Raw genomic sequence first — 25270 nt, forward strand, 5'->3', positions numbered from 1 at the left:
CCGAAAATCCTGAAGGAGCCAGAGAGATGAGTTTGTTAGGGAGTTCAAGGTGCCCCTGGAGCCCAGCCAACCTGTCCGGAGGCAGACGGAGACTTTGGTATCGATGTGGAAACGCAATTTCATTTCCCTTTGGCTAGAAGAAATAATTATGAGACTCTTGTGGCTAGGAAGAACCTTAATGTCAGATTCCATTTCCTCCCATCAGACGATCCAAGTCAAACAGCATTTCCTTCAGGAATCATGGGACTAATTCTAGTCCTTCCGAAACAATTAACCTCAATCACAAGTACAGTGCAAAACGAACCACTGAGATGGTCAACTTCCTGCTTCTTCTCAAGTATAAATAATACCTGTTTATAGATAAAAACAAGATGTATAGCTTTATTAGTCAAGGGAAAGCAGATAGAGGAGAAACTTAAAAATATATACACCTTAAGACTCCTTAAGGGGCTGGCAATGTAACTCGGGTACAGCTACTCACTAATAATGTGCAAGCCCCAAGTTCAGGAAAAAAGTCTTTAAGTACAACATATCTTACACTTTAGTACTGTATCTTATAAGGCCTCTGCTCATTGACTCATCAAAGGTACCAACTTCTAAAGTCACAGATGTCATGGGCTCACTTGTCAATGACACTAACACCCAGTGTCCTCTGGCTCAGGAGACTGTCTTTTGTAGCTGATGTGATCGTTATACTGGCATCTGGAGAGCCCGTTCTGGTTCAAGGGCACCTCAAAGGCTGCAGCTCTGGAAACAGGTGCTGCTCCCCATGAAAACATCCACTGTGGACTCAACAGACCGTGCTCTCCCTCCCTTCATCCAGCTTCCGGCCCCCGGCAGCCAGAGAGAAGGGAAGGCAAAGGCTCGTGAGGATCAGATGTCTGTGAGGGGACTGTGCTCCTGAATCACTGGGCATAACCCGGGTTCTGGAATTTTCCACCACCATCAGCAGAAAGCCGTCTCTGGCATTTACAGAGTCCTCTGAGATTTCGGACAGTCCCATCCTCTCTTGTGTTCAGAAGGTGCTCTCCAGCAGGCAGTGGCAGCCACACCCAGTGGGACAGACCTCCTGGGTCCGAAACCATTCCATCATGTGGCTTGTATGGCCACCATGCCCACAGGTCAGGCAGAAGTTGGATGACCCCCGCACAGCCACATGGCAGATGGCACACTGGAACGTGAAACCTTTGCAGATGGCACACTGCGTGCCACGGACCTCGCTCCGGCAGTGACTGCAGTACACACCGAATTCTGCAAATGGGGGGAGACGGGAAAAGCAAGAGGCAATGTTAGTTTGGTTCTAGTAAAAGAAGACTGGGCATTGGTGGGTGGATACTACTCCTCCAGGATTCTAGCAGGTTCCAGCAGACCAGTGCTTTCTTTCTTTTTTTCCTTGTTTGTCCCAGGCTGACCTGAACAGACTATGGAGCTGAGGATGATCTTGAACTCCTCATCCTACTGAGTTCTGCGATTACAAGTATAAACCACCATGCCCAGTTTTATGTGGTGCTAGAGAATCGCTCGAACCTGGGGTTTATTGTATGATGGGCAAACACTCTGAGTTATGACCCAGCTCGGCTTTTCTGTTTATTTCCATGTATGAGCGTGTAGTGCACGTGTGAGTTTGAATATATATGTGAGTGCAGGTATATGTGCCCTGGTTTATGTCAGGGCCGATGCCAATGTCAGGTGTCTATCTTTCTTCACCCCATTATTTTCAAAACAGTGACTGGAATGGCTGGCCAGCAAGAGGGGATCCCCAAGTTCCTCAGCCCCAGTAGTGAGGTCACAGACGTGTGTCATCACACTGGATTTTTACTTAGGTGTTTGGGACACAAGCTTGCTTATGTGGCAGGCATTTTACTGACGAGGATATCTCTTCAGCCCCTCCCTCCCTTCCTTCATTTTCTCCCCCAGACAAGATTTCTTTATTCTTTTCTTTTCTTTTTTTTTTTTTTTTTGGTTTTTTGAGACAGGGTTTCTCTGTGGTTTTGGAGGCTGTCCTGGAACTAGCTCTTGTAGACCAGGCTGGTCTCGAACTCACAGAGATCCACCTGCCTCTGCCTCCCGAGTGCTGGGATTAAAGGTGTGCGCCACCACCGCCCGGCTTAGACAAGGTTTCTCTGCGTTGCTGTGGCTGTCCTGAAATTTGCTTTGTAGACCAGGCTGGCCAGAGATCTGCTTGCTTCTGCCTCTTGAGAGCTAGATTAAAGGTGTGGGTCACCAGGTCCGGAAGGTCAATTTTCTTTTTTAAATGATAGAACTCCCACAATCTAGATAGTTCTACTAACTAGGAGCTGTTTTTACTACTAGGATGAGGGCAGGGGGCATAGGCAGCATTCGGCTCTCTGAGGTCCTGTAGGAAACCCAGTGCTCTGCAGCAGAGGGTCGCTGCACCTTTTACATCTCCGTGCACAGGGAAGACTTCCAGTTTTTCTACAGACACACCTGCACGTGCACATGGAAGACTTCCAGTCTTTCTACAGACACACCTGCACGTGCACACGGAAGACTTCCAGTCTTTCTACAGACACACCTGCACGTGCACACGGAAGACTTCCAGTCTTTCTACAGACACACCTGCACGTGCACACGGAAGACTTCCAGTCTTTCTACAGACACACCTGCACGTGCACACGGAAGACTTCCAGTCTTGGGTTGCCATCTTCATCCATTTCTTTCTTTTTTTTTTTTTTTTTTTTTGTATTTTCGAGACAGGGTTTCTCCGTAGCTTTTTTGGTTCCTGTCCTGGAACTAGCTCTTGTAGACCAGGCTGGCCTCAAACTCACAGAGATCCGCCCGCCTCTGCCTCCCGAGTGCTGGGATTAAAGGCGTGCGCCACCACCGCCCGGCCTTCATCCATTTCTTTTTTTTTTTTAAAGATTTATTTATTAATTATGTATACAGTATTCTGTTTGTGTGTATACCTGCAGGCCAGAAGAGGGCACCAGATCTTATTACAGATGGTTGTGAGCTACCATGTGGTTGCTGGGAATTGAACTCAGGACCTTTGGAAGAGCAAACAGTGCTCTTAACCACTGAGCCATCTCTCCAGCCCCCTTCATCCATTTCTTAACAGGATTCTTGTATCTCAAAAAATCCACCTCCCGGATTCCTGAACAGCTGTCCACACCGCTGCCTCCTCGATCTACCTGCCTTTTCTGGTTTCACGGTCTTCTGGAGCACCTGCACTAATTTCATGTTCCTGCTTTTATGAATATACGCAGATCCTTTTCCCCACCTGGGCCAGCTGAAACCCTGACTTAGCCACACCACCTGCCCACTGCACATCTGTGCTGGGGAGCAAAGCCACCCGAAGGCCCCACTGAAAGGTGTGTTTCACTTTACATACATGGGTAGAGAAGAGCCCAGGCACGGTATGACCCTGCTCCTGCCTTCCTCACACTGCTCCCTTGGCTCACTGCCACACTGCAAATTTCTCCCACACGCCTTGGCTGTTGTCTGTTGCCTGCTGTTTTCTCTTCTAACTTCGCTGAGCAAACAGAAGCCTTTTAATGGGGCTGGGGAACCCCTTCATCTTTACTACCACTTCTTCAAATTTCTGGAGGTTGGTGGCTCCTCTCCTTCTTTCTGACAGCGCGAACAATCGGACCTGGAGAGGATGGCTCAGCAGTGTAGAGCATTTGTGTTTTACTAAGGACCTGGGTTTAGTTCCCAGCACCCACATGGTTGCTAAAACCACACATATACATTCAGCCAAAACACTCATGAACATAAAAGAAAATAAATCTCTATCAAATTAAAACTATAGTAGGGCGCACGCCTTTTAAGCCCAGCACTTGAGAGGCAAAGGCAGGTGGATCTCTGCGAGTTCAAGGCCAATCTGGTCTACAGAACAAGTTCCAAGGAAGGCTCCAAAGCTACAGAGAAACCCTGTCTTGGAAAAAAAAAATTAAATATATAAGGAAAGAAAATCTTATTTCCTTTCTCCATCGTTATCCTTCATCTTAAGTTATACTTAAATAAATTGAAATAAAACATGCTTTAATGGCATCTTATTACATTTAGCCCTCTAGAATTCAGGAAGAGAAAGGGATCCAATAATAGTTCTTATTATGGATTCTAAAACCACATCGCAGGGAACCATAAGGACAAGAAGATCATAGCAGTCATATACGGAGTGACCACATCTATAAAACTGCCCCAAATAATGGTCATGTGTCATGCAAACTGTCTCCTACTGTTTTAAAATAGCTTTGGTTTCTTATTACATTTATTTATTTTGAGTATATGTGCATGGGCGGGCACACGCCACAGCATGGGGTAGAGGTCAGAGGACAACTTGTGATTCGGTTCTTTCTTTGCACCATGTAGGTCCCGAGAGGGACTAGGACTCAGGTTTTCAAGCTTGGTGGCAAGCGACTTTACACACTAAACCATCTTGCCAGCTCCTGCCTTTGCTTTTTAATAAAAAAGTGTTTATTTAGAGGAGGGCTGGAGAGACGGCTCAGTGGTTAAGAGTACTTGCTGCTCTTCCAGACGACCTGCCTTTGGTTCTGCACACCACACGGAGGCTCACAACCACTTGTACCTCCAGTCTCAAGGGTCTAAAGCCCCCTTCTAGTCTCCGACATGTGGTTTATGTAAACTCAGGCAGGCATATACACATAATTTTTTTAATCTTAGAAAAGAACCAGAATTTAAAAATATAATTAGGTAAGAATAAGTAATTTTTTTTTAATTTAAAGAAACTTATGTGGGCAGATCTGAATTTTTAAGGAAGGAATTATCCCTAAGGAAACAAACTCATTCTAGACTGGGTGCCTCCCCTCCTTTCCTGGCGCTTCTGTCTCTGCTCTGAACTGACACTGACCTTGCTACGGAACACAGGCTGGCAGCAGACTCCCCAGCCGCCGCAGACGCCAAGGCGCTACAGTACAGGTGCTGGATTTTGTGTGGTGTCTGCAGATCTGATGACTCTTACAGACTGAACGGAAAGGCAACTGTTGTCTTCCAATGTTTGCTGTGCCCTGTACCTGGGCAGCTAGTTCCTCCAAACTCAGCTGAATTGACTCCTGTGTATATTTGCAATCACAGCTTCCACTGATGCTTTTGCCTGTGAGTGTCTTTCACACGCCTCCTGCTCCCTTTCTACAATCCTGTGACATTGTCTTTACTGGTGCTAGGATATGCATTCATTATGCTTTTGTTTGTTAGGGTTTTTGTTTTGTTTTTGACTTTTTGAGACAGGGTCTCCTATAGACCAATATGCTGTCAAACTGATATGGAGCTGAGGCTGGCCTTGCGCTCCTGATCCTTCTGCCTCTACCTCCCAAGTTCTAGGATAACGGGTGTGCATTCCCACACCTGGCAATACTAAGTTTTGACTATCACTTATCTGTCTTCTATTCCAGGCCCTCTGAACTGCACGCATGCACACACACCACCCACATCTATTTCTCTGTGTCGCCTGCACAGTCTTGCACGGTGCTTCCGAGCAGGAGATGCCAACAAGGGTTTGGCTGACTGACGTTCTATATCTCCAAGATGCAGATGTTTTCCTGAGAACTAATTTTAAAAGACAAATTATTCTAGGCTATCATAAATCTCTTCCTGGCACTCTCTCCTGTATTTAGATGCTCTGAAAAAAATAATACATTGTCAAAATAGAATTCTGTATGTGTATTTCTTCAAGCATGTACACCTTGGTATACCTTACTAAAATAACTTTGCTATTTATTGTCTATACTTACAAACGTTTCTCTGGTTTGTTTTCTCAAGTGAAAACTAGAGACACATGCAACATACAGAGTCAAACAATTTTATGTATTTCATCAAAGCCCAAGCATTACATGCCACTCCCTAGAGGAAATCTCGCCTACTCATCCCACCATTCTCTTCACCGTCTCACGGCTAAAGACTGCTTTATAAAGCAACCCCATACTCATTGCAAATGAATCTGTGTTTCGTAAGGACACTTGTGTAAATATAGGATGTACTTTGAGCCTACTCCACCTCTTTTCCCTCCCCTCCTCTTTCCTCCCAACCCTTCTCCTTCCTCTCTTAGGCTATCATGTCATATACATACATGATTTTAAATACATTAGGATCTAGAATCTACAAGTCAGAGACAGAGAAAGAAGAAAAAGAGTAGAGACAGTTATAAAAAGAGGTCTTTAAAGAGACACTAAAAGTAATATAAAAAGAATACAGACAGTCATAGATTAAAGGAGTAAAGAAAAAGAAGCCACTTAAAGATGGAAAATACACAGAGTCTGGATTATGCATATTATTATGTTTTCTTTGAATTTTTTGACTAAAGATACATTTGATTCTGGGGTTGCTAAGTTAAATCAACATAAAGGTAACCTGACTTCAAGTTTGGGCCTAAGGATGTGTTGCTGAAGAGGCTCTGCTTTTGTTTCCACAGAAGATGAGAACCTGAGGCTGGGCAGTGGTGGCACATGCCTTTAATCCCAGCAGAGGCATCTCTGTGAGTTCAAGGCCAGCCTGGTCTACAAGGCTAGTTCCAGGACAGGCTTCAAAGCTACAGAGAAAGCCTGTCTCAAAAAAACCAAAAAGACAAAACAACAAACAAACAAACAAAAAAACCAACAAGATGAGAACCTGAGGATTCCTTCCAGGCTAATGTAGTTTGGTAGAACAAGAACCCCCTGAAAGGTCTCTGTGAACCCTAAAAATACTTTGCCCAACAAACATTAGGAAGCAGTTTGGAGAAAACAATGCCCAAATTCCCATAATGATTGTTTATAAATGTTTGTTTTCATTAAAAGGGAGACATGACATAGAGATGAATATTTTGCATTGGCATGGATCTTGGCCTATTGATACAGATTTAAGGTTGATTTTGTTATACTGTGTATATGTATTTCTGCTCTTGTTTAAGAATTATATGTTTGTGCAGCTCATTTAAAAATGTAATGTATATGAATTAACAGATAATCATCTGTAATAGTCAAACTTGTAGTCATATTAGATTTTCTAGATATATAGAGATATATTTCAGATGGATAGATGTTCTTCAAACTGTTCAAAGACATACAGAATATGGCATTTAAAATATTTTAAGAACTTAGACTTTTCTCGACAGTGAGACAGTTCTGCTTCTGGAAACACCAATTACTTCAAAGAGGTTGATGGGCATTGAAGAAATTTGTTATGGAATTTGCCTTCAAAGTGACAAGGCAAAAAACTGCTCTTGCCTGGACTGCTTGATGGTATGCTGTACAAACTGGACATGCAGGACCCAGAGAAAAATGACTGCTGAACTTGCCTAAGGAAGGTGAGACAGTCCTCAGGGTTCCTGCTTCATGAAAGAGACTGGCAGATATTTTGTAGGACACAGAAGAAAGTGACTGACAAACTGCCAATATAGGCTAAACAGTCTTTCAAATTTAATGAAAAAGTCTGCCAGACATTATGGGCCGATACGCTGAAGATGGATGCCCCATCATTACAGAAGAACTTAGGGTGACTGTCCAGGCGGCAAGATGGCTCCATCAACTCTAGAGTTTTGGAAGTTGCTTACATGCACTTCCTGTTTACTTAGGTAATATTATATCCTTCTGCAGTCTTTGATGGAGTTGAAGAATAGTTTTATTTATAGTTTTTCTTAGTTATTATAAAAGATAAACTAGATATAAAACTTTAGACTCACAAGGATATGACAGAGTATTTTCCTTAATTTGCCAAGTGTAAATGGACTAAATATTGTAACTATAATTCTTGCTTGATAACTGTTTTGCGTATGTAATTTTACTATGTTAAATTTAAAACCTTCCTTTTATTTAGACAGAAAAGGGGGGGATGATGTGGGATTCCCCTCTGTATGCTGTGAATATGTTTTATTATCATTGGTTAATAAAGAAACTGTTTCAGCCAATGGCTTAGAAGAATAAAGGCAGGTGGGAAATCCTAACAGAGCTATATAGAGGGAGTAGGCGGAGTCAAGGAGACACCATGTAGCTGCCAAAAGAGAAGGACCAAGAACCTTTCCGCTAAGTCACAATCTCGTGGCAATACACAGATTAATAGAAATGGGTTAATTCAAGATGTAAAAGATACCTAGAAATATGCCTGAGTCATTGTTGTAATTGATACAGTTTCTGTGTGAGTTTTTGGGTCTGGGTGGCTGGGAAATGAACAAGCAGCCTCCATCTACAATAGCAAGCAGTAAACACTTCATGAGTGTCTGTGTTCCTTGGGCAGGGGCAGGCTAACCTTATACAGAGCTTCCAATTTTAGTATTTGTGCTGTCAAGGTGGGCATAAAGGTATTTTGGTTTTGTTCTATTCTTGGTTTTGTGCTTGTTTGTGTGTGTGTGTGTGTTTTTTGAGACAGGGTTTTTCTATGTAGCCCTGGCTGGCTGGGAACTCACTACGTAGTCCAGGTTAGTCTAGAACTCAGAGACCCACCCACCTCTGCATGCAAATCCTGGGATTAGAGATTTACACCACCATGCTGGACACAAAGCTAATTCTTGAGTACCATACTCAGGCACTGTCTGATGGCTTCCCAGAGTGGGAACTCTTCTCTCCTGCAGTCTCCCCACCATGACAGCACCACCTGGTGCCCTCTCCCCAGCAGTTTTGGCTAGACCACGTTTGGCTCATATGTTATTCGCCTAAGTGAACATTAGTCAAGCCACGTTCTGTGACACCTTCTCTTTCCTGCACATTTTGTTTTTCCCAGAATTAGTAACTTTCTTTCATTTGCTTAGCTTGCTATATACTTATCAATAATTCATCTCCAAACTGTCCCTCAAATGTCTGTGTCTTCTATAAATATACTCAACAGTGAAATACATTTGATTTTTTTCAATTTTCTCTCCTGGGAGGCAGCTCCTGGAGCACCTGTCTGCACAAGTCCATCTCTCTAAGTCTGTCACAGTGAGTACTCTCCGTCAACACTGATTCCTTCAGCTCCTGGACTGAATCTAGACCTGGTTCTTAGGTACACCCAAAGTTTACCTCGTACATGACTGATCACTTGGGTTCAAAATTCCAGGTTAGAAATTCTTTTCCTGAGAATTCTGGAGAGCCTGCTGCCTGGTCATCTAGTAGCCAGGGCCAACCCTCAGAGTTGATGCCTTCTACATTCCTCATGCTTCACACTGGAACTCTTCTCTTCCTGGGAGCTTCTGGGTCTCCTCTGGGTCCCCAGCCCCTCTGCATTCATTATGGAAGTGGACCCATCCAGACTGCAAACGTGTTTCTCTTCATTGCAGAATAAGCTTACAGTTTTCTGTTGGGGTCATGACCTGTTCTACAAACAAGAAGAGGAATCTCGAGGATCCTCCAAGGGCCATCGAACAAAAACAGCTTTTAAAATCCCAGAGGATTAGATGCCCCTGATCCCTAAGCCATGCAGGGTTTGGCCTGTTTTTCTGACTAAATCTTCAGGATGAGCTTTACTTGGGCCTTAGAAGTCACCTACCAATAACTTGTCCATTTCCCAGGTCCTAAGCTTTATTGTCAATATTACTTCTTCTTGTGCAATTAACACCTTTTCAAAAACTCTCTATACAGACACTTGCTAAGATCTGAGGGAAAAGGGGGAAATGTGGCCAGACCACTCCCTCTGGAAATCTTCCGCCTTCTTCCTGTAAGGAAAGCTCTGCTTCATTTCCTCCATGGACAGTGCGGCTTTTCACCAATCTAACTGGTGTCTCATCTTGGCCTTAGCTCTCCATCTTCATCTTGGATGCAACTCATTTTCTCTCAGAGTCCAGGCTAGACCAGGGAAGACTGTGCTCCCTATATTCTTCCTTTCAGCCTCAGCTCCCAGATAAATACACCTTTTTGTTGTTGTTGTTGTTAACAAGGTCTGACTATGTATCCCACTAGCTGGCCTCAGACTCACAGACATTCCCCTGCCTCTTCTTCCTGGCTTAGGTGTGTCACTCTGTCTGGATAATACATACTCTAATAGGCTTACATACCAACTGTATAATGAAGATCCCCAAATAATCAGCTCTGGCTGAATCCAATCTCTCCTGAGAACCAGATTCAGATCTAACTGACTGTGAATTCTCCAGACCGCCATTTCATCTCACACACACATACACACACGCGCACACAGGCAATTCTGACTTCCAGTCCTTCCATTTGTTTCTATCTGCGGTATAATATTGTTATCTCTCAGTACATTGGCTGGAAACCCAGGAATCATCAAAGCTATCTTTCTCTTCCTCAGTCTGTCTCCAGTTTATCAGCAAACCATACTGAGACTACCCCTTAAAAAAGATATTTTATTTTATGTGTATGGCTGTTCTGCCAACATGTATGTTTGTGTATCATATGTATGCAGTGCCCACAGAGGCCTGAAGGTGGCTTCAGAGCCTCCAGGTGGAGTTACAGACCAACGTGAGCCACCATGTGAGTGACGGGAATTGGACTTGGGTCCTCTAGAACAACCAGTGCTCTTAAGCCCTGCGCCACCTCTCCAGCCACAGTATAGTTACTACAATGTTTAACTGATTAATTTTCCCCTCTCCCCTGCCACGGTTCACTGTGCTCACCAGGGGTGATACCGGAAGCTCAAAATGTGGATAATCATTTACTGTGTCTAAGACACCGCTAATATGTTATGTGAACCCTGCTGGGAAATGCAAGGCTTGCAGAAGCTTAGAAAAGGCTCACATGCTTCAGAATCTTCTGCCTAAAAATGAGAAGCTTAACCTTCCAAACCTACAGGCAAATTAGGGCATAGGGCCTTCCAGACAGCGGCAGGAAAAGAAAAACATCCATATTCACCAATTCCTTTGTGAGGGTCAGGGGGGCAGGACACAAACTTCAGCACTTCCGCTCGCTTCTCTCTCAGACCCCAGCGGTAGAGGATCTCTCCGTAGCACTTCTTAAAGTCGTCAAACTGCTGGGTATTAGCAGGGTCCAGCAGTCTGGATAAACCCAAAAGGTTCCGTTAGCTCCTTTAAGAGAAAAGCAGTCCCTAACGGCATTTCTATTAAATGCCATCTTCTCAAAACTTGACTCTGAAGTCGTGAACTCTGCAGCTACAGTTGGGCAAGGTGGCTGGTTACCTTTTGTTTTTATCATGCTGGTCGCGCTCCCGCTCCCGGGGGTCACTGTAGGTTAGACTCCCAAAGCGGAGTTCTTCTGGAGAAGACTCTCCCCAAGGTGAAGACACGTGTTCTGTTTCTCTTCCCGCTAAAGAAAAGCAAAAGAGAAAGGGAACATGGCGGTCAGAGAAGGCACAGGAACTAGGAACTAGCTCATGCTCTACTTTGATAATCAAAAGCCCCTCCCATCCCCCACACCCCGGTATGCCTCCACTCTATTCTCTGGAAACAAAGTATGTGAAACTGAAGACTGAGGAACGGAGTCCTACACTGCGCTTTCCTGGGCATCCCTCTGTGTCCAGGCACTTATTACCGAGAGAACCTGGTAATTAAGTACACATGATAGCTAAGCAAATTATGGCTTAATGATAGAATAGAATGTGATGCAGCGATCTGTTATCAGAATGCTAAATGACACGAGAAAATGCTCATGATAAAATTAAAAGCAGAATACAAAACAGCATAAATCAAATAACTACCCACCCATACACACACACAAAAAGAGGGGGAGAGGGCTGGAGAGATGGCTCAGAGGTTAAGAGCATTGCCTGCTCTTCCAGAGGTCCTGAGTTCGGTTCCCAGCAACCACATGGTGGCTCACAACCATCTGTAATGAGGTCTGGTGCCCTCTTCTGGCCTGCAGATATATACACAGACAGAATGTTGTACACATAATAAATAAATATTTAAAAAAAAAAAAAGAGGGGGAGAGGAAGAAAATGTTCTCAATGTTAATAGATGTTATTAAGTGAGAGACGTGGAGATATCAATCATTGCTATTTTTTTTCTTGGATACTTTTTGTTTATTCTTCTTTACAGAACATGTAGTAGATATATATGTATGTTCTTGGGTAGGAGAGTGTGTGTGTAGACAGATCTTTCTTTTTTTTTTTTTTTTTGGTTTTTCGAGACAGGATTTCTCTATGGTTTTGGAGCCTGTCCTGGAACTAGCTCTTGTAGACCAGGCTGGTCTCGAACTCACAGAGATCCTCCTCCTGCCTCTGCCTCCAGAGTGCTGGGATTAAAGACGTGCGCCACCACCACCCGGCTAGACAGATCTTTCTATGTAGCCCAGGCTAACCTTAAATTCTCAATCATCTTGCCTTCACTTCCTGAGTGCTAGGATTATTTTCTAAAATGTAAGGTCTTGCTATGTTGCCCAAGCAGGCCTCAGGCTCCTGAGAAGTTAGGATTACGGGTGTATATTACTACAGCTGGCTCATGTTCTTGGTGGGGTTTTTTTTATTTTGTTTTGGGTTTTTTGTTTGTTTTTGTTTTGTTTTGTTTTTCTGAGACAAAGTTTTTCTATATAACAGTACTGGCTGTCCTGGTACTTGCTCTGTTAACCAGGCTGTTCTCAAACTCACAGAGATCTGTCTGCCTCTGCCTCCTGAGTTCTGGGATTAAAGGAGTACACCAGCTCATGTTCTACTTTTATAATCAAAAAAATTAAGACCATGGTCATTAAGCTGTTTTATTTCTGTCCACTAAAAGGAATCATGGGAAGAAATAGATGAAGTGATGTGGCAGACGATAGTGGAAAAGGGGGGATGGAGGAGGAAGAGTAAGCATTGGGCTTTATGGGATAGGACAAGTCCCACTGCAGCCTCTCCAGCAGCCCAGAGTAGCACAGTGTATATTCAACATGCAAGTATATTCAACATGTATATTCAACATGTATATTCAACATGCAAGGTCAGGCTGTGAGCTGACACTGCCCCGTCTGCTGAATGGAAAGCAGTGAGAACCAGAGAAGAATGTGTGCACCTTTGGGTGGAACCTCCAGCTCACCCCTGCATCATCTGGAAGACCCCCTCCTCCCCAGCTCCTGTCAGAGAGTCTCCAACAAAGAAAAGGTGCCAAAAAGCCCAGTTCCGCATTCCTGGTGACTACAGCAACTTCTTCCTCTGTTGCCGCCCAAGTCCCCACCTAAGCGTTCCAGGTTTTGACCACACTTGAGCACAATCCACTTGTGGTGGACACACCATCATCCCTTTACTACAGGTTATATAATCCCCTGATTTAGTTCAGCTGTGTGGCTTCTCTAGCCTCAGTCTCTAGGGCTGGAGGACTCACCCGATAGTTGCTTTGCTCAAATAAACCTGTTCTTTTACTTTTTCAATTAGGCTTGATCTGGCTTACTGCATAGGCAGAGAAACCTATTATCTGGGTACAGAAAACCCTTCATCTTGGTGCCGAAAACCCAGGAAGACTTGAGTCTTCCTGCTGGGTGGACCAGGTTCTTCAGCCACACAGAGGCCACCCTTTTCTCTTTAGCTTTCTCTCCCCAGATGTGATCAACTTTTGACTAGGAGTAAGTCGCCATTTCCCAGCCACTACCTTCAAAGGTACTGGGTACCTTTCTCCAGGTCCAGGATCCTCAGGATCCCCTGCCAAGCTGTGGCCATGCCAGAGCAAGCTGGTCAGTTCTGGAGCAGAGACACTCTATGTTCCAGGGGACAAAGGCTACTCCCACCCCACGCTCGACCCCAGGCTACTGCATGGGTGCCTTGCCCTAGTTTCAGGCCCTAGTCTTCGGCCTCTAGCGCAGGTCTAAACCAACCCTCGGTCACCCCTGGGGCGTCTCCTGTGAAATTTATCCAAATTGTGGCTGTCTCACACCATATACCCAAAATGCTGGGTTTTCTTTGGCTTTGTGACCTGGCCTCAGGGCACTCTTGATATAACCTGTCAAGATGGCCACCGGAGGGAACTCTTATCTTTACTATCTTCCATGATCTTGAGCATTTCTACGGGCAGCATATGAACAAGTGGTCGGATTCTCTTACATCCAGCGTTTTTGGTTTCTGCGCCTGCCCCTTCCTCTGTAGTCAGCGCTCAAAGGCCCAGGTTTTGTTGGCTAGGAGTTGCACCACCTTCAGACCTCCTTTTATCTGAGGACTTGGACCCTGAGCACACCTGAGCCACTGGCATCCCCGCCCCTTCCCTGAACCCTGCCTACCTCTACCCCCCACATTGCCACAGGCTCCACTTAGTGGCCAATCTTCTTTCCTTTACCCACCCCTCCCTTTTCCTTCCCCCTCCAGGACAAAGGCTGAGAGCCAACCTTCTCTCCTTAGCCACCTTCTTCTCTCCCTCTCCCTTCTCCTACTACCTCTCCTTCTCTATCCTCTCCCCCTCTATAACACCACAACCTGCGCCCTGGTCCCCATCCACACACTGACCTACTTCCCCCGAATTCTCCCAGTGGCTTCTCCAGCCTCAATCTATGGAACTGGAGAACCCACCTTGGAATTGCTTTACGAAAATAAACCCGTTCTTATACTTTTTCTATTCGGCTTGATCTGGCTTACTATGTGGGCAGAGAAACCTATTATTGGGATACAAAAAAGCCCTTTTATGCCCCAACTAAACTTCTCATATGAACAGCCTTCACTAAGCCTCAGGAATAGCCAAAGTGCAATGTGGGCTGTGCCGTTCCCTCACCAACCTATGTTCCAGCCACCGGTGTTGAACCCTGGGTCTGACATGCTGGAGCAGGACCCCGACGAGGTAAAGCTGGGCTAGAAGGAAGAGGAACACACACTAGCATCAAACACCATCCCATTTCAAAGTTACATGTGACTTTTCAAGGGAAGCCAGAAAACCATGAGCTTACATATCGACTGTGGGACACCATAAGATTAGAAGAACGGTTAGGGAAAGGCCCAAAAGGGTTGGGTAACCCCTGAGGCCGCGACTGGGCTTCAAACACGCTGCACAGCATAGCCAAGGTCTGGACGTCTCGGAGTTGGCAGTAGTGAGCCAATCTGTAAAATACAAGAGGAGAAAAAAAATAAGCCAAGAGGAGGAATGGAGGAAGGACAGTTACCAGTCATAACTCTACTGTGGGCTAGGCTGGGGAGGTTCCATCCTTCCTCTGACCTTGTCAGGAACAGGGACTTTTACAGAGCCAAAGTCTCACCTACCAGGAGAATGGCCCCACGTGTCTTGGCATAAGTGTTTTCAGAATGTTAGTGACAACCTAGACATCAATCTGAAAGCTTCCAGGTGGCACTCAGGCACGAGCTCTAACACAAGTTCTCCAGCCTCTGAGAGAAGTGTCCAAACTCTCTCACTCTCTCCAGCTCCAGGAAAAATCCCCTGCTTTGTGGTAAGTTTCTATGTCCTTCCTCTGACCTGATACTAGCAGGAGGCAGTCAGAGCACACAGCACACCACAGCATGGCGGCCGCTGACTCTGCTTTCTGGATTAAATACAATGACAAGGCACACATTTGTCTTCGTCTTAGGTTCTCATTCCCTTTATCTTTCAGACACCATGTTAGAATGTGAGTGTAGGGGTAAGAAGCCTTTGTCTTGAGGCTTATACACACTAAGTGGGGCGACCCCTGCCTTAAGGATGCGGCAGTAAGAACAACATCAGGTGCTCCAGGTCTGGCCTCAACCAGCAGAAAAGCAAACTTCAACTTGAAGCAGTGGAATTTCTCTGCCCAGGCCCAGAGCCTCACTGTGAGAAATACTTGAGTGGTTACTTAATGGAACATTATTCTATATAATCTGACTTTCTGTATTTTGAAGCGGTAAATTGGACATAAATCTGGTCCTAGTGTTGGGAGAACAAACACATACAGTTCTGTCCCTGTTCCCAGAGGCCAAGTCATACCACACTACAGAGAAATCACCATACCCAGTACCCAGAGGCCTGTGTGCCCAGAGGTGTGAGGGATGGACTGAGGCACGCTGATGCATGTGGGCCTCTGAAGGTTTCAAAGTCTTCTGGGTGGCAAATATTACATAATGCCTCAGCTGTCAGAAATTCATTCTGCTCAGAGGCTATTTCCGTGCTAAAAGCGTCACTCCTCTGGCCTCTGTGCCCTCACCGAGGCAGTCACACTTAACATGTTCACAGACCTCAAACCCACTTCACTCATTTTCCTCACTTTTAGCTCTCAGAACCTACAGGGACTCCAGCAGCTGTCGCCCAAACGGATGTCGAGCCCAAGGTGTCTCCAGATCTGGGTCAGACTTTGGACCAAGGCAAAGATCTGTAGCTACGGTGGCCAGCGACCAAACCTGGACAAACCAAAGAAAGAGATGAACAGAAACTGTCAAGGAGCCCCATCTGCCACCTGTAACCTAAAATCTTACCATAGGGGCGGCAAAAGCTTGAGGTGAGGTGCAGGCCCCACCCAGACTGCCTGGGTCACGTGCCTAATGTCCACAAAATGCCTATTAAATCCAAAGTCTTCAATGCCCATCACAAAGAGCCCCAACCTTCAAAAAACTGAATGCTACTTTTAGAAAAATTTCCTCTGTTTTATTTGGTTTTGGAAAAGTAATACAATCATTGTACCCACTATCTGAAAGACACTACTCTAAGCCCAAAAGGAAGAAGACACAAACTTTGGGTCAAGTCTATAATTTGAGATAAGCAAGTAGATAAAAATGCTGAAAAGCAAACATCAGACATGCAAAATCAATAGTATGAGGGCACCCAGGCATGGTGGCACACGCCTTTAATCCCAGCACTAACACACATCTTGTCTCTTACCGTTTCTCCCTAGAACACTAACACACATCTTGTCTCTTACCGTTTCTCCCTAGAACACTAACACACATCTTGTCTCTTACCATTTCTCCTTAGAACACCAACACACATCTTGTCTCTTACCGTTTCTCCCTAGAACACTAACACACATCTTGTCTCTTACCGTTTCTCCCTAGAACACTAACACACATCTTGTCTCTTACCGTTCTCCCTAGAACACTAGCATACATCTTGTCTCTTGACCGTTCTCCCTAGAACACTAACACACATCTTGTCTCTTACCGTTCTCCCTAGAACACTAGCACACATCTTGTCTCTTACTGTTCTCCCTAGAACACTAACACACATCTTGTCTCTTACCGTTCTCCCTAGAATACTAGCACACATCTTGTCTCTTACCGTTTCTCCCTAGAACACTAGCACACATCTTGTCTCTTACCGTTTCTCCCTAGAACACTAGCACACATCTTGTCTCTTAAAGCCTTCAAGAGAAGGGAGTCCCTGATATCTACTTCTCTGGTAAACGTGAGAGTTACAAGACAGTAAGCACCCCTTTATCAAGGGCATGAAGACAAACAACATTCTTCAGGCACTCACTGCCACTCACGTTATTTCTGTCCTTAAACATTGCAGATTACAACGACAGTCCCCGAGCCGCAGGGGAGGCATTTCCAAGGACCAGACAGGAGAATTCACAAGTTTATTCCATTTAGTTCCTAATGAATTTAGAAGTATTGTTTCATTTTATAGAATGACCCTGGGGTTTAGAAAGATGGGGTGGCTTGCTGGGATCCACACACAAAAAGTCTGTCAGGGGCCCAAAGCCAAGCAGAATTTGTCTGAAGACAAGAGTCTCCCCATTTCACTTAGACTGGCCGAGCCTTCCACACCAGTTCTACCAGAAAAGAGGCAGGGGAGGAGATGGGAAAAGGAGAAAAGAAAAAGGGAAAGGGAGGGGAGAGAGGAGATGAGGAAGAGAGACTAAAGAAGATGGAGAGAGAACACACAAAACTTTAGGGAGGAAACTGTGCTCAGAGAATATTATTGTCCTGTCCCTTTAAGAGAAAGCCCCGCCCACCCACCCCCACTGGGGCAGATCTTCCTATTGTTTCCAGTCTGAGTCTCTTCCTTCAGTCTCTCTCCTTTCTGCCTCGCTCCCTTCTCTCCACTTCTCTCCTCTCCCTCTGCTCTTCCCTCTTCTCCTCTTCCCTTTTTTCCTTTTCCTTCGTAACCCACTAAATAAATATCCAGCCTCACTCTGCATGGCACGCCTATCCACGTCTCTGTCTCTCACCTGCTGTGTGACTCCCTGCCTGGGACCAGCTGCCTTCAGAGACCTGCAGCATTTTATTTTTACCATTACATTCTCTGGATGGCGTGCTCATTCATCTCACTCTCTCACCCACCATGCGGCTCCCTGCCCCTCGTGGCCCCCAGGCCAGCCTTTACATTCAGTGACTCATGAACGCCAGAGGGAAATGCTTCTCGGGTTCTCGTGCTGGAAACCCCCTCCCAGGCTAAGAGTCTGAGGTGACCTGCCCAGGTAGGTCCCTAGCACTCTGAGCCGGACTCGGCCTACCACTATAAATTCCACACTGTTCCTATCATCTTCTTGGCGTTCACAGAGTCTGGGTGGGTGGGGGCTGACAGAAATAGACTAAATCCATGAGAGGGTTTTCTTTAAAGGGTTTCTGAGAGAGACGTGGTGATGTTTATTACAAGATGAATGGAAATCTTAGGGATTTTTTAATCAAATGAAATCAATGGGAGGTCTTAGTTCAGCCTCACCATCACACTAAAGAACAGGATGAAGTAATGACAGGGAGTGAAGTTGACTGGTGGTTGCCCAGGGCTGACGGGAAGAACAGATGGAAAGACAAGGAGTTTCTTCCCTGTGATGAAAACGTCCTGAACAGTTTCCAACTGCACAACTCCAGCAAAACCAGAAGTTACCAACTAGCACATTTTGGATGGATAGGCTGCAGGGATGCAGGCTGTGTCTCAGTGAAGGAGTTCACAGAACAACACAGGGGAGCTACAGAGAGCTACAAAGTGTAAGGAATCTTACACTCTGTAAGTGCTGACATTTTATTTTTAAAAGTTTTATTAATATTGTATTGTGTGTGTGTATGAGTGTTTTGCCTTCACGCACGGACGTGTATCATGCACATGCCTGGAGCCAGAACAGGGAGTCAGATTCCCTGGGACTGGAGTTACAAAAGGTTGTGAACAGCCATGTGGGCGCTGGGAACTAAACCAGGGCCCTCTCTGAGAGCAGCCAGTGCTCTTACAACTAAGCCACCTCTCCAGCCCCATGATGTCATACATTAAAAACTGAACATCTCTACCTAGAACACTCTGATAAATCTTCTTATGAAAAATGCATTAAAGTTTTTTAAAAAAAATAATTGAAGTAAAATGACAAAGACACAGATGCTCAAGTTTAGGATCTGACAGTCATTGTGGCACTGAACTACAACAGTCACTGTAGCATCAAAATACAATTACTGTGGCACCAAAATACAACAGTCACTGTGGCACCAAAATACAACAGTCACTGTGGCACCAAAATACAACAGTCACTGTGGCACCAAAATACAACAGTCACTGTGGCACCAAAATACAACAGTCACTGTGGCACCAAAATACAACAGTCACTGTAGCAACAAAATACAACAGTTACTGTGGCACCAAAATACAACAGTCACTATGGCACCAAAATACAACAGTCACTGTGGTACCAAACTATGACAGTCACTGTGGTACCAAACTATGACAGTCACTGTGGTACCAAACTATGAAAGTGACCGTGGCACCAAAATACAATCACTGTGGTACTGAACTAAGACAATACTGTGGTACTGAAATAGAAACACTCATAGTTTAAGGAAAAACCACTTAAGGATCTCCCCACCTAGCACTAATAAGAAAAATATCCAGGGTAAAGGTTTAAGAAGCTGCTCCAGCCCTACAGACAGGCAAAGAAAATCAAAAAGAAATTCCAAAATAGGGGGCACACCCTGTGAATATCACTAACTCATAAGTGTGGAGGCCAGACTGTCACCAACAGGAATTTGCAGTACCTGGACAAGATCCTTCCTTCCAACAAGCATGGCCGAAGCGGCGTTCTTCTGACAGGTCTCCTGAGTGTCGTTCACGTTCAGTCTGAAATTAGAGCAGAAAAGACTAAGAAGGCTTCTACTTTAATTTCCCAAGAAAGACTCCTGCTTTAGTGGACTAGAAAGTGCCTCTTTGGTTGTCACTCAAATCTGATAGGAAGAGAATAATTAATTAGAGCTGGTGCTAGCAGGCTGTGGGTGCCCACCTGAGGGGAAGGAAATCACTTGCCACTTTCAGGGAAGGAGGAGGCAGTAAGAAAAACACTAATTTGCCACCAGCTTTTCTGTTGAGTTCCCAAGGTTTGGGATTTAAATATATGAAAACTAACTGTGGTGTCTACATAAAAAGTATCACACTGTGAGTTTACTACAAAAGAAAACACTTCCTGTTAGTGTTCAAGCTCAGGAGGTCTTAGGGGGCCTGTAGGCCAGACTCCACATGCTGACCACTCTACTCCTAAGGGCTTCAACCAAAATAACTCTGCTTTGCTTTACATATTGGGTGTGTGTGGTGGTCTGAATAGGAATGGCCCTCATAGACTCATGGGTTTCAATACTTGGTCCATAGGGAATGGCACTATTAGGAGGTGTGGCCTGGTTAGAGGAAGTGCGTCACTAAGAGGTGGACTTTGAGGTCTCAGAAGTTCAAGCCAGTTCACTTCCTGCAGCCTGAGGATCAAGATGTAGAACTCTGAGCTCCTTCTCCGGCACCATGTCTGCCTGCATGCTGCCATACTGCCCATCATGATGATGATGGACTAAACCTCTGAAACTGTAAGCCTGCTCCAATTAAATGTTTTCCTTTATAAGAGTTGCCATGGTCATGGTGTCTCTTCATAGCAGCAATAAAACCCTAATTCAGTGTGGGAGGCAGAATTCTCAGATGGTCCCCAGAATTCCTGGGGAATTACTTTCACGATTATGTTATTAAGCACTTGACCTGGAGTCTGCCAAAAGGCAGAATATTCCATGGGGCCTAGGTCAGATAAGACCTTCAAAAAAAAAAAAAGTTCTATGCTGGTCTCAAAGAAAAATGTGCCAAGTGCTCTACAGCTAGCAGGGTCTGAATTCAGTTACCTAACCCAGCTCCCTGGACCCTAAGCACTGGTAGAGGGCATGGTGGAACCAAGGTCATACTTTCAGTAAGCTGAGATCCTGGGCAAGGAGGGCTCACTGAAGCTAGGTTCCCAACCTACAGGAACAGCAAGGCAATAAATGCATAGGGTGTGAAGCTGCAGCTTGGGTCAATTTGTTAGGCACCAAAACACTAACACCGAGTTTCCCCCAAAGTGTCTAAAACTTTGGAAAGGTCTGCAGATCTTAAGAACAAGCTCAGTGTACCTGTACTTCCGAACTTACATGTACATCTCTCCCAGGGACTTGTGAACAGGAAGGAGGCAGGAAACATCCTGAATGATAACCTTCCCAGCAGCCTTAATGGGTCGATTGCCAGAGTCCGATCCTTCCCGCTTACTTTTCCACCTCCTTGATTTCTAGGGGAGATGACAAGATGTGACTAATGGGACCCTGGAGAGCGGAAGCCTACAGTAGCAGAGCACATCATATTTGGGTCATTGGTAATTTGCAGAGACTTTAAATTACATCATGCCCACAATTACATGAATCAGCATCTGTAGGAAGTAAAAGGATAACAAATGGCACCAAGCTCTTGATCCAAAATCCTAACAGAACAAGCACCTACTGCAGGGCTATTTACATTCTGCAGGTGCTCAAAAAATAGACACCAGGAAGCCAGAATTAATTAATTAATTAATTAATTTTAAAAATAGCAGGTAAAGAAGTTAGTAAAGGCCCCCCCAAATTGGGGGGGAGGTGCTTTAAAGTGTTCAATACTAGATTCAAAGTTCTTGCCTGAAACGATTCAAAGCTTTTTTCTTCTTAGACAATTTCAACAGGATTTGCTGATATTATAATTCAGACACAGCAGTATGGGCTCTGCAAACCTTAATATATGAAGACAGAGAAACTTGGCAGCACAAGAATTGCCTTGTTTTTTAGCAGGCCTGAATTACTTCTAAAGGTCAAAGTTATTTGGTTGGGGAACTGGGTAACAGACATGGGAGACCATGAACACACGCTTCAGCTCCCAGAGTCGTCCCAGCAAGTGGCGGTGGGGAATCTGCTCATGTGGAATGAGAAATGTCCTGGGAAACAAAAGGCAGCAGAGTGTAGCCCCATCTGGTATCTTCAAAACGACAACCAGTCACGGGAGCAACATCCTACTTTATTTCCAAAAATTAAAAAAAAAGAGGTCACCAAAGTCATTCAACTAAGCAGGGGAGCAACACGTTTACTAACAAAGGAGGCATAAGGAGCAACTGAAAGGGGCCTGCAATCTGACATCAGAAAACTAAGGTGCTGTGTGGCCTGCCTCAGTACGGCCCTAGGCAATTTGACACTAGTGAATCATTTGCTGTGGACTTAGAGCCTCACCCGCATCGCTCTTTCTGTGCTTACTGGTAACCTGTGGCTAGCGCGAGCTCTGTCACCCAACCTCAGGAGGTCAGGAAGGGTCTGATGAGAAGACGGATGCAACCCCAAAACTGCAGTGATGTTCTGTAAGTGTGCATAAATGGTCAGGAACCATCACTATTCACATCACCCACACATTCACTTTTCCACTAGTGATTCTGTATCATCATTCTTTCATGACTTAGTCTAGGTCTAAATCCAGGCATTTCTGATCACTGATGTCCCAACCAATGTTCCAGGTGTCCACTGCATTAACTTCCCATACAATTAATAGGTCCTGAGACCCACTAAATGTGATCCAGTGAGGCAGGCTAACTGGAACATCTAGGAAGTGTTTATAAGAGAATCGCTATCCATCTGGAGCCACAATCCTCTGGATCTTAAGAAGCAGTTCTGTTACTTTTGTTACTTCTCCACACCTCTTGACTCTTCAGTGCAGGGGGAACCTGGGTCTATTTTTACAAGGTAAGCCCCCAAGCTTCTACATGCTCTGATTACCTGAAGAATAACTATGTCCATACTCCAGCACTACTATTCTGTCACCCAGCTGTGTTCACTTAAGGAAGGACATGTCAGAGTGGGCTGGAGCCAGGCAGTGCTACCTAAGCTGAGGCGGAAGCGGTCACATGAGCACTCAGTGTGGGGACCGGTTGCGGGGAGGTTAACTTAGGGTATGGCTATCCGATGGAGTAGCACAAAATGCTTGACTAGCCAGAAACTATATGCCCTCGGGTCCCTGACAATTGACCATTTCAAATGAGATCTAGGATGCTGGATTTAAAAAAAAAAAAAAATTCTGACTATGCGATATAGTTCAGTGATGGAAGATTCTTACTGTCCAGCCTGACAACCTGAGTTTGATCCCCAGAACCCATGCAGTGGAAGAGGAGACCTGACTCCCACGGCTGTCCTCTGAACTCAGATGTGTGACACGTTTACACACGTGCACATGAGTGCATATACACACATAAATGTGAGAAACTTCACTTTTCATTTCTGTGCTACCAAGAGTCCATCTGGAAGGGAATAGGATCCATCTAGTGTATCGTCTGGGTTGGACAGCGGCTTCTAAAGCACTGTGAACATGAAGTCACCGTGGCTCCTTAGAAAGGGGAAAATGACAAGAGCTTGAATACCTAGCCACTCAGAGCGTCACTTAATTATACAGCTGAAGCAAACGGAGGCCTTGTGAGGGGCGGATGGGCCGCGAGCTTCCAGAGTACACTGGAAATAACCATCTTCCCTGACTCTGGAAGCACACCTAACAAAAGCACATTACTAATTATACAAAGGCGCGTGTGCCAGGAGTGGCTCATTTGCAAGACTAGCTCATTTGGCAACAGATCACGAAACAAGTGCAAGTGTCCCGATATCTGACTCTGGATTTAAAGACTTTTCTATTTTTATTACAAGTGTTGGTTCTTGCTGAGGCGGCAGGCGCCTCACTGCAGCTCCATGAAATGGGGGTATTACCTCCATTTTGTAAACAGAAATGTGAACCTTATACAAGGTCATGGTTATGGAGCTGAAATTTGAATAGGTCTGTCAAGCTGCAATGCTCGTGTGTGTGTGTGTGTGTGTGTGTGTGTGTGTGTGTAAGCCAGAGGCCAACATCTGGTATCTTTCTCCATTAAACATTTTGTTTTTGAGACAGTCTCTCACTGGACCTGGAGCTCACAGCCTGTTTCTACACCCAGTGCTAGAGCTACACACACAGACCTGGTCCTGTGCCTGGCTTGCATACTAGTGCTAGGGATCTGAACATGGGTCCTCAGGCTTGTGTGGCAGGCACTTTACTAAGCCACACACCCAGCCCTGGCTAAGCACGTTTGTGTTAACTTGCTTTTCAGTACTGAGTGGGATTTTAAGAATCAACAAAGGAAAACTCGGTCCTAATTAAGCTGTGAGTAAATACATAAATAGTTCGGTCTGTCTTTAAGGAGATCAATTTCTGTAAATAAAGAGATTGACATTTGATTCTAGTGGTGCTAACCCTAAAACATCCTCCGTAATTACTTTTTCTGTGACTTATCTCTCAACACCATGACTGTATCCTGCTAAATCAGGGTAGTTTGCTGAAGGCCTTGTTTTCTCCTTAAAATCTCACAGGAACTCCAGAGCCACTGCTGTTTGCCCAGCTGTGAAGCAACAGCACCAGGATTTCTCTTGGGATTCTCTTGTTTAAGAGGCTAGTGACTCAGTTTTCCCTGGGACAAGCCAGATTCAGCCAATGATACTTTGTCTGAAGGGTTTCAGGCTGGCCTTGAGAATGTGCCTCCCGGTTGCGTGTGTGTGTGTGTGTGTGTGTGTGTGTGTGTGTTTGTGTGTGCGTGCAGCATGTGATCTTTTCTGGGTTTGTTAAGATTAGGCATCTAGAAGTAAAATCAGAGTCCAAAGAGATATCTTAAGACTCTTCCCCTTTTTGCAGAACAGTAGAAACAAACAAATGTGAGCTGCCAACCCCTTAGGAAAAACAGAAAGCAATGGTCTTCATCAACCTTCTACAAATGTCCCTTACTGAATTGCAGAAATTCGTCTGTATTTCCTGGGACTGCATGAGACAACAAGCTTCTAGGAGTTTCCATCCAGTATGTCGTGGGTGTCTACGAAATGACCTCACACAGCTGCCTCAGCCTGTAATAGGAGGTTCTCCAACATAAAGCTGCCCGAATTTTAGCTGCTGCTAGCGATAAACCATAAGTGTGGTCAGGGAAAGCACCAATGTTTTGTTTCTGTGGGGTTCTCTTTGTTTTGGCTTTTTTATTGTTGCTGTTTTGTTTGTTTTAATCTAGGAAGGAATAACTGCAGAACAGTGCCCAAAATCCTACAGGGGCAAAACAGGTGGTTGTTTTTGCTTTGTTTTGTTTTTTTAATTTTGTAGGGTGCCAGTTTTAAATGTCTCCCCTTCGGGATGCAGGGATCATTCAGTGAACCACTGGATGGTCAGTTATTCTAGAAATTCAGACATAACAAAGCTGCCTAAACGAAGAAACGATGAATCTTGAAACAGAAGTTAGCTGGGGCCTTAAGTCCTGGCTGCTCCCTGATGAGAAAGTGAACAAGTTTTTCAGGGAATTTCCTACAACTT

At 45.0% G+C, this 25270-nt stretch overlaps 1 protein-coding gene across 5 annotated transcripts in view; it reads right to left on the minus strand.

Moving 5' to 3' along the window:
- Window positions 1–502: 502 nt before the first annotated feature.
- The window catches only part of Wdr59 (WD repeat domain 59), a 65919-nt gene continuing 41151 nt past the window's right edge, over window positions 503–25270 (minus strand). For all 5 annotated transcript variants that reach the window (XM_041650661.1, XM_041650660.1, XM_041650662.1 and 2 more), the window contains 8 exons: window positions 21049–21182; window positions 19654–19735; window positions 15983–16095; window positions 14679–14829; window positions 14511–14583; window positions 11021–11147; window positions 10737–10879; window positions 503–1251 (listed from right to left, as the gene is read on the minus strand). In XM_041650661.1, the coding sequence (XP_041506595.1) occupies window positions 1016–1251; window positions 10737–10879; window positions 11021–11147; window positions 14511–14583; window positions 14679–14829; window positions 15983–16095; window positions 19654–19735; window positions 21049–21182 (1059 nt within the window). In that variant the 3' untranslated portion in view covers window positions 503–1015. The remainder of the gene's footprint in view (window positions 1252–10736; window positions 10880–11020; window positions 11148–14510; window positions 14584–14678; window positions 14830–15982; window positions 16096–19653; window positions 19736–21048; window positions 21183–25270) is intronic.

Source organism: Microtus oregoni, unplaced genomic scaffold (genome assembly GCF_018167655.1).
Source record: "Microtus oregoni isolate MIOR12 unplaced genomic scaffold, Mior012 000004F_ref0000308, whole genome shotgun sequence".
In the NCBI taxonomy this organism is placed as follows: domain Eukaryota; kingdom Metazoa; phylum Chordata; class Mammalia; order Rodentia; family Cricetidae; genus Microtus; species Microtus oregoni.